The following is a 17,608-nucleotide window of genomic DNA, read 5'->3' as shown; positions in this document are numbered from 1 at the left end:
TGCTGAGGTGTGCCATTGCAGAACCCTGTTTCAGAGTAGCTGGGCCTTAGAGTGGGAAGGTGACTGTGTTTTTTGGAAATGAGGTCACTGATCTCGGAGGTGGTTTTCTAGTTGCCTATTTTGGCTTTAGAATCCCTCTGTATTTTGCTGAAGGACAGTCTTGAAAGTACAGCTGCAAACTAGTTACACACTGCTAGGACCATGGTTGGCTCTTAAGCTGGAGCATCAGGCTTACACTTGGTCTTTTTTGTCTGTACCCGCTGTAACAGAAGAATCAGAGGTGCCTAATAAGATCCTTTTCAAGCAGTATGAGAAAAAGCTTGCATCTTCTGCCTTCTGCATACACACGGTGTAATAAGTAGGTGTGATGTCACCTTTTTTGGTTGTCTTAGTAACAAGTTAAGCTGTTATTCAAGAGAACGTGTACTGGGCTCTGCAGACAGGGTAGGTGGAAGAAATCTCAGTTTTGGATTTGAATAAATTGTTGCTATCAAGACTGAATGCATCCACATGTGGCCAAGGTGGTGCCAGGGTGTGGATGCACAGGGCTAGACTGCAGCTAAGCAAGGGGATTGAGCTTGGCAGTTGGCGGGAGTGTGTATAGAATGGATCTGAGTGAGAATATCAATGTTACAAGCAGGAGCTATAGAAGAGCCTTGAGACCTACACCTCCATCACTTCACTGCATGGAATAAGGCAGGAGTCCTGCAGAATAGTAGTTCAGGCCTTGACGCTATCTAAATATATGATCACATGTAGGGCAGAGAAAGGTGTAGCAATGGGAAAGTTGTTCAGTCTAGGAGCAAATTTTCAATGCCCAATTTAAGCCCAAAGCTTGATTTTTTAATTTTTTTAAAGGAAGTAGTTATAGTAGGTGTATGTGGAAGGAGAGGGTGTGGAATATTACTGCATTATCAGACAGATATTCTAGCCTTGTGTAGTCCCCTCTCTCCTTAAAAGTACTTGTACTTGAACTATATCCTCAGGCAACCCCACAAACCTTGAAGCCAACATGGAGGAAAACCAATTGGTCAGCAGTGAAGTAAAACATCATTATAGTACCTACACATGTGCATAACCCACACTGCTGTTGGGGGCTGCTAAATCCTTGAAAAAGGACGAGTTATTTGATACTCATCCATCAAGAGATTGGGCAGTAAATATACTAATGATATATTAGTAAGTATACTAATTCAGCACTAGTGTAAGCTGTTGAGGGTAGGTAGCTGGGAATGACCCCATCCCAGTAAAAGCAGAGTGTAAAATGTGCCATCTCCTTGCCTAGCCAGCAACTCAGAACAGTCTGAGGTAGCTCCCAGAAAGGTTTGCAATTATATTTCTAGGTGATGTGTTAATGAATGTATCAAGCTGATTGCTCAAGCAAGAATATCTGGTAATTAGCAGTTATGTCTGTGGTATGAGTCTTATGAGGCAGATAACCACTTTGAAAAACTGTCTGCAGTTCAGCCTGCTGGTGGCAAATGATTCAGGAAGATCTCGGAACTAGTTTCAGAACTGGCTCAGCAGTACAATAAACAGCTGCAAGAAAGGAGTCTGAGAAAAGACATCCTGGAGATATAAAAGCAATTAATCTCCAGAGATAATCCAGAAAGGATGCTGGTGTCCCGTCTGAACTCGGTGGGTGAACTGCAGTAACTGGGGTACATAACCGGGTTGCTGAAGCATGGAGAGTGGTGTCCCTGGCATCAAACCATGGAAGTCAGTTGTACTAAATTATTTCCTACCACAATTAAACTGGAATCACAATATGATAGGAAGAAGGTTTAAGAATATTTTTCCTGCCTTTCTTTAATTCATACTATTTAAAGTGTCATTACTCTTTCACACTTGTGGTAAAAAAATGTGAAGTCATGGCTGAAGCATTTTTAAAATGTCACTCCTGTAGTGCTAACGTTCTCTCTTTTTTTCCATCAATCTTTTATGCCTGTTTTCATTGTACCTTGCTAAAAGAATACTGCAGAATTCGAGAAAAAGCACAGCCTTTCTCTGCTGATCAAGTTTATTTCGTACCTCCTGCTCCGTAAAAAGCGCAATTAGCATATGATAGCAGCTGATTTGCAAGCTCAGAAGGATCTATCAGTACTTAAAGAAAAAGAACTTGGATGTGAAGGGCATGTCTTTAGCCACGTAGCTATTGAAAACGTGATAGAAGTGCTGACTTTTTTAATTATGTAGAGAATCTTGTTACAATTCAGATTACTGGAGCTGGGAATGGGAATAAACAGTCATTTAAGAGTGGAATTTCCTATTGTAAGACATACTTACAGAAAAGCCACAGGAGAAGCGTTACAATGGGATTTTACTACTAGGTAGATTATTCTCTCTATTTAGGCATGAACATGGTCCATCTGTGCATGAAACTTTAGTTGTCAAATTTCGGTCTGTGCAGGAATACTGTGTTTTGGCTTCAAAAAGAGCTCAGGATGGAGCCATGGAATTTATCCTGGGGAACAGAGTTGTTGTAAACACATGGAGTTAAGCTGCAGGACTTTGGTTTTTTGCAGGAGAGGTCTCCTAGAGTTGCCTGGTGAAAACCATGCCTCAGAAGGCATTATCTGATTGTTCACAGCACTGAACAATTCTAGTCTTCTAGTCTACAGGAAAATTGCAAAGTATATGATATTTCAGGGACCTAAACTAATAAATCATTTGCTAGTTCAAATTGTGAACAGGGCTTTGCAGGAATCCTGTGGAAAGGAAATGCCAGGATGAGAGTGGTCTATAAAACAACAGGAGTAGGAAACCTGCCAATGTCAAAAGCTTTTTAGAGGCTTGGTGTTTGAGGGGAAATGGAGGACTCACTGCTGTTCCTAGGGAATACTGAGGCACCTCTGAGTTTGGTGGGTGGCTGTAGCTGCAGGGAAGGAATCTCTGATGAGGAGGTCCAGGATTAGAGATGTAAGAACAATTGCTGTTCCTAGTGCCATTGAACGCGGGATTCCTTCCTCAAGAGGGAAGGAAAAAAGTTAACTGTAGCCATGGGAAGGGTCACGTCTGCCTCAGCTCTTGGAAGGCTGCAGGAGGAACATGGACAAAGCATCCAGTCTTTGTGGGAGACATCAGCTGAGACTACAGAATTGTAAGGCAATGGGTGGCAGCACAGTTGAGGCTCCTTGACAGCAGTGGTTTGTCAACAGAGACGGACCTCTCTTCTTTTTGCAAACTATAGCAATAAAGATTGTGCCTCTTGATCTGTGTGCCTTTGCTGTTACAGCTAGGACAGCCTGTAGCTCCTCTTCCTTCTCGAGAAAAGGCTCTACCTGCTGTGTTGATTGATTGAAGCTCACTGGAGACAGAGGAAGATTTAACACTGACTTGAGGGCTTCGCTTCATAAGTTTAACTAGACAGCCTTAAACGCGTTTCAGAGTTTAGATTTGCAGAGGGAGAACACACAACGGGGAAACCCCTGCATTGTTGGGATAGCAGCAATGTATGACAGTATAAAAGAATTGCTTTAATTAAAATTCTCTGAAGAGAGGAAATCCTTCTTTTGAGCATAACCCAAACAAAGAGTGTTCTGCTGCTATACACAGCACTTCGTAGCGCAGTGGCAGTCACTGCTGCAGAGGTACCTGCTGGACTGTGTAGGTGCTGCAGTGCTTATTTCCGAAGCCCCTGGGGACTGAACAAGTATCTGCAGGTACACTAAGTTCAGTGCCTGTGGGCCATACTCCTGCTTCACTCCCTCCAAAAAAAGTCTTGATCACTGTGTATTTAAAAACATTATGGGACCGTGCTACAGCATACAGAGAGACCGTTTTCCAAGGGAATCCTGTTCCCATGCCCTTCAGGAGAAAAAAAACTCTTTGAGAATCTCATATTCAAAAGGAATAATGATTTTATTATCCTTAGAAATATTTACCTCTTTTTGTAAACACAAGGCAATACCAGCAAACCTCCAGTATTTGTTTATGTGTTATGTCTATGTTTTTTCAATACACAATTTCCGCTATATCACTTGCAGGAAAATTGTAGAGTAATGAGAGGTAGAACTGTCGCAACTATTTTCCATTGTGACGGGGGAAGATGCAACTATGTATTTTAAAGCCTTTATAAACCATTTTAAAATAACAGCTATGTGCATCAAAATATACTTTTTGCGGGTAAAAACAATTTGAGAAATTATAAACTTAATGAGATTATTAATTAAAATTAGACAAAATTACATTAAAAAAAGAAAGACTTTCAACTCAGAAAAGCCATTTCTGTACAAATGGAAATTTTTGTTGTTAAGGGTATTAAGCTTCAAAGACAGCAAGAACTGAGATTACCTGGAAAAGTGCTTCTAGTTTTTCTTTAAAAAAATAAAAAGGGGGAGGGAGATGAAAGTTTTGCTGATAGTCATTCTCCTTTTACTCTTGGTTATTTGTCTGTGTGGCAAATGAACAAGAAAAGGGAAAAAAAATGCTCAAAAGACAAATTAACAGCATGGAAAACTAATTACTTAAACACTTCAAACAACTTGGACATGTTCGGCAACAGAAACAAAAGTCATTTTCAAGCTAACTGCACTTCTGTTACAGCTATTCAAAGAGCTTATTCCAAAAGATGAAGAATTCTGTTTATAAAATGCATCTATTGATATACATTATGTAAATCAAGTTTGTAATATTTTTTGGTTCCAACCAGAATCAAATGAAAAAAAAATCCAAACCAGGGGGACTGTGATTCTCTTGCAGTGCAGAGCTGTCAGCCATGTCACAGCTGAGGTGTCTGGCTTAACCACCAGCACAGCTTTGGAGATGAAAACTGGTTTTGCAACAGTTTTCAAGCGTGAATCGTGTTGTAAAGCAAAACCGTGCTCATACCGAACTAAGTAACCTTTGCTCTGTGTCACAGGAATCATGTATCGCAAATCCTGCGCATCTTCAGCAGCGTGTCTGATAGCCTCTGCTGGGTACCAGTCCTTTTGCTCTCCAGGGAAGGTGAACTCTGTTTGTATCAGCTGCTGCAACACTCCACTCTGCAATGGACCCCGGCCAAAGAAGAGGGGGAATTCTGGTGTGGTGCCGAGGGCTCACGTGATAACCACCGTTCTGCTCCTTACATTGGCTCTTTTGTTTTTGTATTGCTAAACTCCAAGCAAGCTTTTTGCCCTGACACAGTTTGTTCTGTCTCCTCCTTTCTTCAAAGACACTGCAATTATTTTCTGTTTGTTTCCAAATCCCTGTCAACAGCGAGGGAAGTTCAGTGGTTGGGGGGAGAGAGGGGCCAATATTTTGGCAGTGAATGAATTCAGTTAGCAGATTGAATTTCCAGTGTGCACTTAAAAATCCCAGCAGCAGGATACAGAACTCTTGCTCTTTTTGCATAATTGGAAACAAATCCATCTGTGTTACTCCTTTTAAGATGTGGTCAATGCCTCCGTCATTTTAATTTCCATGTTTTTAAGTTCATTGCTAATCATTAACTTTGCCTTATGAAGTCATACTTGATGTTCACAAAGGCCGTTTTGTGCGTCTGGACTGGGCTCTGAGCTCGTCTCTAGTGGCACTACTTCCAAGCTGGGCTCCAGTGGTTCAGGACCTGGCTTCTGTGGACTGCAGTCAGGCTTGGTCTCGCTCTGAAAAGTACTTAAGAAAACTTTGTTACTGCCCCTTGTAGAAGAATTGTGTCTAGACGAAATGAAGAGCAGCGGGCGTAGAGATCGGCTGCTCCTTGCTCTGGAGCTCAGGTTGGCTCGGAGAAACTTCTCCTTGTTGGCATGCTGTATTGTCAGGTGGCAGCGGAGGACCTGCAGAAACACGTTGCGGAACTGCCGAGAAGAGATGTTGTACAGGAGGGGGTTCACCACCGAGCTGAGGTAGAAGAAGATGTTGGCAATGGGAAGAAGAGTGATGTACGCCCTGAAGTAGGGGACAGTCCAGTCCTGCTTTGGTTTTGCAGCAGCCATGATCCTTCTAACCTGGTTCGGCATCCAGCAAATAGCCAGAGTTGCAACAATCAGTCCTGCGAAAAGAGGAGGAAAGAAGTGTGCATATGTGGGGAAACAAAACATAAAACACTTACTATCAGTTCTGCATTACTTGTTAGGAAATAGTACCGATTTTTCAATGTTTTGCTTGACAGCTTTTTCTGCCAGTAGCATTTTTTTGTTTGTTGTTTTTAATAACTGTTGCAAAGTCATTGCAACACATGCTGTGACAAAAGACTGCATAACCTTGGATAGTGTTTCTTTGTACCTATCGTCATTTATTAGTTTTTGGAGTGTTCTTTCATTGATAGCTGTATCTTTGGAAAGAATGCATTTTTATTTTGGTTTGTGTGCTTATGTTTCTTATGTCTTTCCCTTTACATTGAAAAACAAACAAAATAAATAGAACCTATAGCCATGTTAGATCAGGCAATACCCAGAAGAGATCAGATTCTTGTTTGTACTTTACAAAAAAAAAAAAAAAAAAAAAAAAGGCATAATAATATATTCCATGTTATTTTTGGTAAATTTCCTCTTACAGAAGATATTTTTAAGTAAAATATGTATGGATCTTTTTATGGTAATTAAGATATGTTGGGCTTTCTTAAAAATCAAATTCCAGTGGAATTAAATTATGAATGTAAATGAGAAAAACCCAAGCCTAGTCATGAAAGTGTAAGCAGTTTCAGGTTATAAATTATGCTTGAAAACATGGTATCTGACCATTTTGTATTTATATGTAAATATAAATACATGTTGCTGTATCTCTAATGGCGTTAAAAAGGGGCTGACTTACGTGTTGGATATCTGAAAATTCTGCCTCTGGACAGGCGTTCACTAGGGTGGCAGCGGTGGTGCCATCTTCAGAACAGCAGCCCTGAAGAGCCCTGCCTCTGTTCCCGGGCAGAGATGGAGCGGGGGAAAGGCGCTCAAACCCTCGTGGGCATCCACCGCTGCTGCTGTGTGTAAGCGCCACAAATCCTGACATCTTGCATGGAATACCAGGTACACAGCGCAGTTCCTCTCGGTGCTCCCCACCAAGCATTACTTCTGAAACACGCTACAGCCACTAGGTTACTGTCTCCACTTTGTGTTTCTCTTTGCAGGAATCGCGCCTTACATGAACACTCGGAGGGAGAGGAAGCTGCAGGTTGGCTTCCCTGCTGCAGAGGCTCAGAATAGTAGAGAGTATCCCGATGGTGCCCAGTTTTCACTTCCAGTAGACTTTTGTTACTCTGTTTTGATCTCCTCCAACATCTAGCCTCCTTCCCCAACAGAAGCACAGACGTGTTTTCATTCTTACCTGTCTAGGCTAAGCCAGATTGCCCCTGTTGAACAGATCACTGCAGGAGTGCAATTCTGAGACAGTGCACACTGATTTCTCAAGCCAGGAAAATGATACTTCACTAGCGGAAACCATGAATGTAATGGTGAAGGGGGGCAGAAAAGAGAAGAAAGATTTTTTTTATAACTTTGAAACTGCCAGGGCTTAACAGGGTATGTCCAAGTTCTCTCCACCACCACCCCAAGCAAAGAAAAGGTATGAAATGTCTTTTTTTTTTTCTTCCAAAAAAACCCAATTTTGTTAACAAAAGCTATAATTACTTTATAAAATTACTTTAAAAAATTATGATCTTGCTGAATGAAATACCAAATAAAAGTTGTCTTTTTGACTATTTGCTTCTGTAATCACTTAATGTCATAATAGTGCTGCATGGGAAGCAGCGCATCTTAAACTTAGAGCGCTGTCGGAGCCCTGGAAGGCTGTTGGTAGTAGGCAAGCGATGAATGCATTTACCTCCGCCATTTTCTTCTGCCACGGTAACTCTCCTCAGCCACAGCCTCATTATCTGCGTTCCCCTTCCTAGACAATCCCTTGCCCCTTTGCTTGGCTGCTCTACTCTTCCCCCACTGCCCTCCCTCATTTTTCAGTACCTGTTGTGTCTCTGCCATAAGCCGATCAGAATTTTCTATAAGTCCTACAAATTTTCTAGCCTTCAGTGCTTTTTTGTCTGCTGTCAGCATAACACATAACGGGGATAGCAGTCTTGGCATGGACCAACAGAAAATCAGGAGCCCTGAGCAGCGACTTGTGACAGGCCTTGCAAAAAGGGCAGTGAAGGGAGGCTGCTGCTCCGGCCCAGCTTTTTCTCCTGTGAAACTTAAAGCCCACAAACCCAGGTCTGCAGAATTCTTGTCAAGTTTTACTGGATGATGGCCTTCAAGGGAAAAGAAAATAAGGTCTATAGTGTAATTTTTTTGTTCTTAGTCAGAAACAGGACACTTAAGCACGCTGATTAATAATTTCCTAAATTATGAATGCTGCTGCGAAAAATGGTGAGCAAACGATGCCTGCATTCACTTTTGAAGCTCAAATGCAGTGCTCTGAGATGCCTGATTTTTTTGCTTGTATCTGAATTTTTTGCCACTGACCTCTCTTTTTAGTTCAAACTGACAAATGCTTAAGATTCCCCCTTATATTCTTGAGACATTTTTGTTCTGGGGAACTGAATATTTCGTTGTGTGTACAGCAAGTGAAAAATGAGCTGCTCGTGCCCTTGCACAGTGCGGTGAGGTTAGTCTTTTGGGAGTGGGAGGAGATGTCTGTCTGTAAAAGTTGATGGTGTTTTCCAGGGATGAGTAACTGTTCATTTTCACACTTGAACACAACACTTGTTGGTTCAAGGGAGATGCACCATGTAAATAAACATGCTGACAAAGTCACAATATTTTTTCCAACTGTTCACACTTGGGGTGGAGGTATGAAGTAAACTGAAGCACAGCAGAAGAAAAGCTTTATGTTCAGACCTTAGCGTATTAAATATTTTGACTGAATTCCTCCCACCATCAATTTGAACTTGTACACAGGCTGTAGAAGTTTGTATTGTAACATGCAGAAGGGGCTTAATCAACGTATCAGCTTGAATGTAAAGCAAACCAAAGTAAACCAAAATCTTACACCAGTACTTATGCATTTTCCCTAGAGCTTGCTGCCTGCTAGGAATTAAACTCCTTCACGTTTCACCTCATATCCAACTTTCCCTTCCACTCCTCGTTATTAAAGTGAAAAAAATTAGTAGCTCCATTTTTTTTTTCCATTTCCCTGACTACTGCACTGCAGCGACACACTAGATGAGAGCAGAGATTTATCTTCCATGGAATAATGATGTTTATAAACAAAGTGATGCTGTGGTCCAGCGACCTTCATCACTGGCGCTTGAAATTTCCAGCACGTGTTTTGAACCACTCTGTTTAATCATCAGAAGTGCATTAGACCATGCCAACAGAAGCCAGACCTTGTGTTACCTAGTTGACTATGTGCAAGTGAATACATCACAACCTTTACAAAGTGTTTGAGCTTATAATTCATTTAACACTGATGGAGATATTTCAAGGTGACAAAAAAAAAAGACAGACATGAAAAGATCCTTGACTAAAACCATTTTATAAAGCTAAGCTGTAAACCACCCACAAAATAGTTTACCCAAAATAGGAATTACCACACTCAACTACTATTTTAAAAAATTTTGAAAATTATTCAACTACTATTTTGAAAAAAAAACCCCACCCCAAACCTCTTTAAAAACAAAGCATACAAATTTGACAATGATTTAAATTTGGGAATTGTTATTGTAGCTTCCCAAAAGTGGATCTTGCAGTATTAATTCTTAGTATGTGGCAAAGGATCACTTATGTAGTAAAATAAACCTAGCATTTAAGTGCCAATAACAGAAACATGCACTGCTGGCACAGAATAGGACTTTGGCAGTCACCTGTCCCTTAGCAATACTTTTTATTACTCAGAACGTTCCTCTGGGCCATAGGGGACTGAATTAAATTCATTATGAACTTTATTAGGAAGGATTTTAAATACATGCAAATGTCTGGTAGAGAGGGTTTCCTTCTCCACCCTTCCAGATTTTGCTGCTGTTTCTATGGAATAGATTTTTGTCTTTTTTTTTCTGCACCTGAGCACTTAAATCTGTCTCCTTTTGTAGTCCAACATTTCCCCACTATCTATCTTGGCCGCTGCCAGCCATCCCACAAAACTTGGAATTGTCTCCAAAATTTTAATTGTCAGTAGGAAATGCCAACACCAGGCTTTATTTGGCTGCCATAGCCTACTGACCGAGACTGCTGTGGTGACCTCATGGACATGCTCCTTTGCCCATGCCGCTTAGCCCTGACACCCCTGGTGTGTCCAGGGCTGCCGGACTCGGCTGCCGCTCTCCTCATAGTTAGCCTAAGCAGCGTTAAACCTCAAACTTTGCTGTTCTGTGATTTAATTAATGGCACAAAGGCGGCTTCTCAGCATCTGCTTGTAAACTGACATTTAAATGGCAATTGTCAGTGGAATATAAGCATATGGTTACTGAGTTATGAGTCAAGTGCAGGCAGCGATGCAGTTGGTTCAGAGGGAGACTTTTTTTAGTGCTCATTTCACATTTGCATGCTTGGCTCAAAGGTGTAACGTGACATTAATGCCTTATGTCTTACTCACAAAGTCTTCCTACCATGCCTCAGAGGCACCGGCTCCCAAAAGAGGAAAACACTGAGACCATCCTGCATTACTAAGTTTACTGTCACAAAACAATACTGGTCATGAGGAAAGCACTTTGTCCTGGTTTGATTCTGCTACAAATGCCTTTGAAAACCCAAGCAAATACATCTTCTCGCTAATTGGGTTCTTGATGGTCATAACAGCAGTCTCTACTAACTTGGGAGAAGAAAAAAGGCAATGACCCCAGTACTAAGAATGTTACTTTCAGGAGGTAGGGTTTGGGGAAGTATTTATGTTATATTTATTATTTAACCAGGACTCAAAAATCTTGCTTTTCATTAGAAATAGGGACAGAAGTCATTAGTTTATTGTCATTCTAGCTTTTAAGAAAAAAGTCAACCCACAAAACACAGACTTCAGTCACTGAGATGACCTTCCCAACTGCAGATCAATGCAGTGCTGTCTTCTAGCATCTGCAGCTGCTCCGCGCTGCCGCTGCTGCAGTTGTCTGCATGTGAGAAGTCAGCTACCATATGCTTATTGTCTACTGACAATTGTCATTCAAATGTCAGTTTACAAACAGCTGCTACTTTCATTGCTGCGAGTCTGACTTGTACGTGCAGCAAACAAACCAAGCAGAATGATGCCGACTGGCTGTCGGCAACACTGTCAGCAGCCGGAGCGATGCAGACTGCGCTTCCTCAGCGGTGTTAGACTGAGGAGGACTGGAGCACCTCGAGGAGGGGGCTATCTGCTCTCCGGCTTCAAGGATTTCCTACCAGTGCTGCTTCTGACAGGTAAGAGTTTGGAGACGTTTCTCTAGTCTACCAGCAACTGGGTAGAATTTCAGATACAAACTTCCAGCTTTTAACAGCTTCTGGTGAGTATCTGGTGCTCAGCCACTATCCAGATCAGCGACTCAAACCCCTCTACCTCTGATCAAGAGCAGCTAGCTGTGGATGAGCAGAAGGATGTGCAGGGGGGTTGGAGAGGGCAACACACCTTTTACTACTGCTCCCAGTCTGGTTATTGCCTCGCCTTTCATCTCCCTTGTGTTTGAGGTCAGCAGGTTTAAAAGCAAGACCCAGAGAGGAACAGCGGCATTTGTTCAGTGCTTCTGTGGAACTTACAATGCTTCTGCCTAACTGCCAGAGCTGGTGTCACCACAAAAATGGGTCCCTATAGCATAAATCATGTGCTAAAAGGCCTTTGTAGATCCCAAACAAGTCTTGTGGCACTCAGTGCTGTCACATCCATCTGCACCCTTTTTGTGCAGCCTGCCCTCATCGTCTAGCGAGGAAACCCTGTCTTCTTCTCTAAGCTCAAGACTCAGGATGAAAAGGTAATGGGGCAGACCAGAAGGATAATCCTTCAGACACAGTGAGGGGGCCACACTATTCTTGCCCACACACGCTTGCCTCTTGGAACAAACGCAAGAGGCCCAAATAGGCCACCATGTTCTCTACGGTGTTAGAGCACCCATGAAGTTCCAGCTGGCAAGCAGACGCAGAGTGCCACCCGTAACACAGGCGTGAGGTAAGCTTACCACAAGCTTCCTAACGGATCCGCAGGTGTCGCCTGTCCAGCGTCATCAGCATCATCTGGCAGGCAGCGACCGACAGCTGGATCTCGGAACCGGAGTGTCCTGCACTCTGCGCTACGCCACCGTTTCTGGGAGCTGCTAAGTAGCTCTTAGTTACAAAATTACTACGGCAAGCACCACCAGCAACTAGTCTGTAAGACAGAAGTGGTGGTTTTGCTGCCCCTTCCACTAGTGACAGTTACCTTCACCTTTCCCAAAAATCAATTGCTCGATCCTGTATTCAGCGCACAGAGTGCCACAACCGTCAATAAGGGTTTTGCTTGAGTGAGGCCTGCAGCGTGCTCCATGTGCAGGATAAAGCATCTGATGAAGTTTAAAACAGGAAAAGAATACTAATATAAACCTCCCTTTTCCCTCTCAACCACATGCAAGTTTCTTCTGCTGAAGGACAAACATTATAATAATAATAAGCACATATTGATGTATGTTGAGGTGAATATGAAGATGCGTTAACCTGAGAGATAAATATTGATACTGCTTTGTCTCTGTCAATATTTAGTTTGAGGGGCAATAAATTTTGATATTCACTGAAATGAGTCAGTATGTGCATTGCTACATACAATTTATATAAGCTCAAATTATTCAGCAACTCTCTTCCTTTTATCCTCAACTTTCAGAATCACAGATTTGCCTTTCAAAAATGTTTCTCTGGAGGGGAAGGAGGCAGTAAGTAAACTATCCCTACTCAGGCAGTAACTACAGGGAGAAGAGGTGAGACAATACGGCCAGTGTATTTCTCCAGTGATTTCCCCATCAGGGTTTTTCTAACCACCAGAGAGATCTGCAGGCTCCCTTTGGGACCTGACACTGGATCTGGGCTGGCTGCGAAGTGCGCAGCCTCCTCAGAGAACAGGAGTTTCCTCGCGGCTGCACATTAGCGACTCACTGCCTCTGCTGTGGAGCCACCTCGCACATAGACCACATACACGGGGCTTCCACTGGCAAAGCAAAACTGAGATGAAATCCAGACCCAGCTCCTGCCTGTGCTGGTACTGCAGGGATAACAAGGACAAAGGAGGTAGCGAGACAACATCTTTGTCACCAGCACAAGCAGGCAAATCTCCAAGCGCTCACAGAGAGGTTCTGGCAAATGCACCACAGTCCTTCTCAGAATGGGTTTAAACTGAACAGCAGCCAGTAACGAACTAGTTATCTTTATAAATACTGCTGGAAGCGTTAAGCATATGGCCTGGGACAAACATTTGAAAACTGGCTCCACGTACATCTGATCCTGTCAACAGCTTACAGCAAAAAAACACTGGACCAGCAATTTCCATGGCCTTCAGAGGGATTTGGGTCCTTCTAGTGTTCATGATGCTCCTCCCAGCCTCAAGGGCGCTGTACAACGAGGCTACGTCTCATTAGCGAGCACAGTTAGGTGACAGAGAACGCTTTGGGTCACACAACGTGGTGCAATAAAGGAAAGGCACTGAGAAGAAGCAAGCTGCCTCTTGGTGCAACAAATGAATCAAATCTGCAAGTCTTTAATAAATATGTTACTGTTCTGTTGCACATAAAGTTTTTTTTTTCCAACTGAAGACACCATTAATGGGCTCACTAAATCACAAATGCTAAAGCAATGCACGCATTCTTCTCATAAACAGCCATTCTTACCTCAAAGGAGCAATGTGTTCAAGTGTAGGGCAGTGACAAGATGGGGAATTTATTTTTTCCTTATTAGAAGTTTCTATATCTAACTGGAGTTGTCAGGTGTATTGGGAATAATTTCATTGGGAAGTACTTGCCACCCTTGGCATCAGAAAACCACCTGCAGCTGCTTTTGATACTTCATTTCACAGGTGACTACATGCCAATGTAAATCATCACTAAGACCCAGGAGATGTTAACAGAATCCGAAGTGTACGTCTTCTCATTTGGATTGGACTAAGCTCTCACCCCCTCAATATCCTCAAGGGTGCATTGAGACCAAATTGGCTTGTCAGAGGTTTTGGCCCAGCACTGTGGTCATCGGGTCAAATCGTGACACAACAAAATAACTGTGCCCACAACTCCTCTCTCCAGTTGAAATCCTTGCATCACGCAACAATGTGCTCAGCTCGGGTCCTCCCTGCTCTGCTGCACGCACTCCTTCTCCTGGACTGGCAACAAAGAGCTGCTCTAGGCTGGACGTGGCACAGCAATATCGCGTCAGCTGCTCGGTGGCAAAGGGTGAGGTGAATTTTATGTTTCCAGCAACCTGATCTCTAATAGACACTAATGCTAAAGGAACCTGCCCAGAAGAATAGCTGTTCTTTCTTGCAGAGTGACAATGCTTTGGTCTCCATTGTACTTCAGTCCTCTACAACTGATAAAAGTGTGTTGGGTTGAGAAACACAAATATTCCCATTAAACAAGGAGAAGATCATGAGAGACTTACATGGCGCTGAACCACAGTTTCAAGTCTGTGTATCATTAATACATCCGGCTGGGACTTACAGGGCATGACAGCATTAAAACACAACAGCTTCCAGGGTTCCCATCACACGCTTCTCCACAAGCCATGGCAAACAGAGCTCTTCAGAATAAGCTATTTTTGGTTTGCACTGCCACTTAACAGCCCTCAGCCATTAGGCAGAGTTATACCGGATGCATCAGGAGTTGTCAGGGGAACGCAAATATGCAGAATATAATTAGTGAGAACACAAGTGTTAACAGTTTTACTTCTTAGCAATTTAAAATATGTGACAATTATCTTCAGTTCTTAGTAGGGTCAAGTTATGCTTCTCAAATATTTTTAAATACTGTCATTTCACAGTGCAAACACTAGTAGAAAGCTAAAAATACTCAAGGAAGTTTCATGACAGAAGTATCGTTACTGAACATGAGCAGCCTTTTGAAAAACAGTGATTAAAGTCATGATACGCTTTTAAAAGCCATACATACTCATATATTACCAAAGAAAACAATGGTAGCTTTAATACTTATTATGGACATGGCAACACATTCATAGCCACTGGTACACAGAGACAATAGCACCCTTGAAAATCTTTCCCACACAAGTTCCTACCTTTAATGGTCTTTTTTTTAATCCTGTTCATTATGTTAAAATTTGTACTTCAAATGTGATTTTATCTTGTGCCTTGGCTTTAACATTCCCATTGCAAACTTCATCTTAGTGCTCCTCATCAGCTAAAATTCAGTCTTAAATATGCACAACTTTACACAGAAATGATGGTTTAGTCTGTGATAACTGGATAATTCTTTTTTGAAGTGGAATGCTGAAGCAGCATCCCTACAGTGTGCTGAGATTTTCTGGGGATCCCAACTCTGTGGACAAGGCAAACCTAGTCACTGAACAGCCAAGGCTGCCATGAAACATAAAAGCTATAGGATACTATCATATAAACCCTTGTCCTTTTTGGTGCTTTCCTTCACGCAGGTGGGTAAACAGTCATGAAATTGCTACGCCTTATAGTAAACAGCAACTTGGCATTTGAAGCAATGGTCCACTCTGTTTCATTCAGGTGCCCATCTCATGTGGTTTGTCAATAAAAGTGACAAAATCCAGCACCTACATTTGAGTCATTCATTTCCATCCACTACAACAATTCTCCAGTAAAAACATAACAGAAATTTTAAATCAGAGCTACTTTGGTGAAAAGATCAAGAAAAGAATATTGTGGAAATGTATGTGGACATACCATGGTAAAATAAATATATTTTAAACTGCTCATTTTTAGAAATTTTTAAATTTCAGCTGTCAGAAAAGACATGCTTATTGGAAATTGTTATTTCTGCATGGAGAAAGTATTTTTAAATACTTTTAAAAAACACTAATATGGACAGAAATGTGTAGAAGGGAACAGGCTTATCCTTATTGATGCTTCTTCCTTGCAAAACAAATACTTGCCATGGTTGCTTTGATTTTCTTTTAGAAAGAGTGAAAACTTGTTTTCTTTCTGCATTGGTGAAACAATGGGAAAAAACACATCTTCCATATAAATCTCATTTAAATTCTGCGTTCTAACTAGCAAACACAATTTGGAATTGAGAGGTTTTTTGTTTTACATTACAAAATCAGCCGTTGCAACACTAAACAGCTCATCTATTGCAATTCAGCAGGAGAAATCATTGAACAATCAGCTGCAGAATACAAATACAGAAAGACAATGTATTAGCTCGGCAGATACATAAGATACTCAAGAGCTCAGCCAGAAAGACAAGCTTGAGCTATATGTTACATGGAACTGATGTCATGGGGGAATCAGCAAAGCTCTTCCTAACTGAGAGTGATATTATCAATCTCCAAGTCAGATTTTTGTACCAAAACCCCTCAGATTAAGAAAACTTGCTGTTTTGTAGCTAGTGAGATGAAAATGGAATTATTGATGCACAAATGGTAGCAAGATCATGCTTGCCAGCTGCTTTAAAAAACAAATGCAATTGGAGTTTATGTTCAGCAGCCTAAGTGAGAAAAGAAACCAAAGCAAATTACCATAAAAATTACGTGCAGTTATCCAAATTCTACACCAAAACCTGCAACAGGAAGCAGGATCCAGGGAGTCGAAGAGCAGAAATGCACCAGGGCAGATGGGGCACCAGTGGCACGAAGGCTGACAGCTTGGTGGCTGAGCTTTCAGACTGAAGGACAATTTATTGTTCTCCTCTGTTCCTGAGGAAGACCAGTGTGTCAGTCCAGTAAGATACTGGTACCTCAGTTTCACTTAATGGGAGGAAAAACAGTTACATTGCTGCTTTGGATCAAACCTCCTGTTTCTTCCTCCATCCTGATTTACAATCTGGCCACAGCAGTTACGTGTGCCACCCAAATTGTTTCTGGAGCTAACCCCCACCGTGTATGGCTTGACTTTGCAACTCTTCTATCATAACGTCGTATGTTTTATATATGTACCGATGTGGGTGAGGCTGTCAGTCTCGATCAGAAGGTGTGTTTCTGCCGAAGGAAAGGCGGGTGGATGCACAGTGGGGTGCAAGAGGACAGCAGGGGCGACAAAGGGGCTGTCGCAGCAAACTGTGGGTACAAACAGGTCCCACCCCAAAGCAGCACATGGGAGCTGCTAGTCCTCAGGAGCTAACCCTCAGGTATAATCATCCAGGAATGCACCTACACAGTACAAATATTTCTTTTTACCCACTACAAGTCTGGCATGGGCAGGTGAAAGCCTGCCTGAAGGACTCTGCTCTTCCTGACAACAGTGAGCCTTTTTTCTGCCCTGAACAGGTTCCTCTTCTTTTTGGGGGGAAAACAATAAACAAACACAGTCAAAATGAAAGCTGAAGCTTCACACATCTTCAGAACCAATTTGTTTTAAGGTGTAAGGAAGATCAGAATCTGCAGCAGAGCGAGGAAGACTTTCTTGCCTGGAAACAGAGTCGTGAGAAATGAAATGATTTATGGCGGGGCGGCAGACAGCTATCTTTCGGAAAGGGTGGGGAGAGGGGGAATCTCTGATTCAGCCACCCCCAATACAGCCACAGCAGCAACTCCAGCGCGGCAGGTGAATGAAGATTGAATTCCAGTCTGACTCCTTGAAGCATGTCCTGGCTATCATGTTAATGGGGGGAACATGAAGTAACTATTACACAACAAGGCAGTTTTATTCTTTA

The 17,608-nt window shown here is 42.2% G+C and overlaps 2 protein-coding genes across 2 annotated transcripts in view; one reads left to right on the top strand and one right to left on the bottom strand.

The window, feature by feature from the left end:
* Positions 1 to 1,012: 1,012 nt before the first annotated feature.
* Positions 1,013 to 5,097, top strand: LYPD1 (LY6/PLAUR domain containing 1). Its single transcript, XM_010296237.1, is given in 3 exon segments — positions 1,013 to 1,042; positions 1,508 to 1,568; positions 4,859 to 5,097. Coding segments are annotated over 3 exon segments (330 nt in total).
* Positions 5,098 to 5,447: 350 nt separating this feature from the next.
* GPR39 (G protein-coupled receptor 39) overlaps positions 5,448 to 17,608 on the bottom strand; it is a 79,214-nt gene continuing 67,053 nt past the window's right edge. Inside the window, exon 2 of the mRNA XM_010296236.1 lies at positions 5,448 to 5,971. Coding sequence (XP_010294538.1) covers positions 5,448 to 5,971 — 524 coding nt within the window. The remainder of the gene's footprint in view (positions 5,972 to 17,608) is intronic.

Source organism: Phaethon lepturus, unplaced genomic scaffold (assembly GCF_000687285.1).
Source record: "Phaethon lepturus isolate BGI_N335 unplaced genomic scaffold, ASM68728v1 scaffold10901, whole genome shotgun sequence".
Taxonomy (NCBI): Eukaryota; Metazoa; Chordata; class Aves; order Phaethontiformes; family Phaethontidae; genus Phaethon; species Phaethon lepturus.
This window is presented reverse-complemented; position numbering and strand designations above follow the sequence as displayed.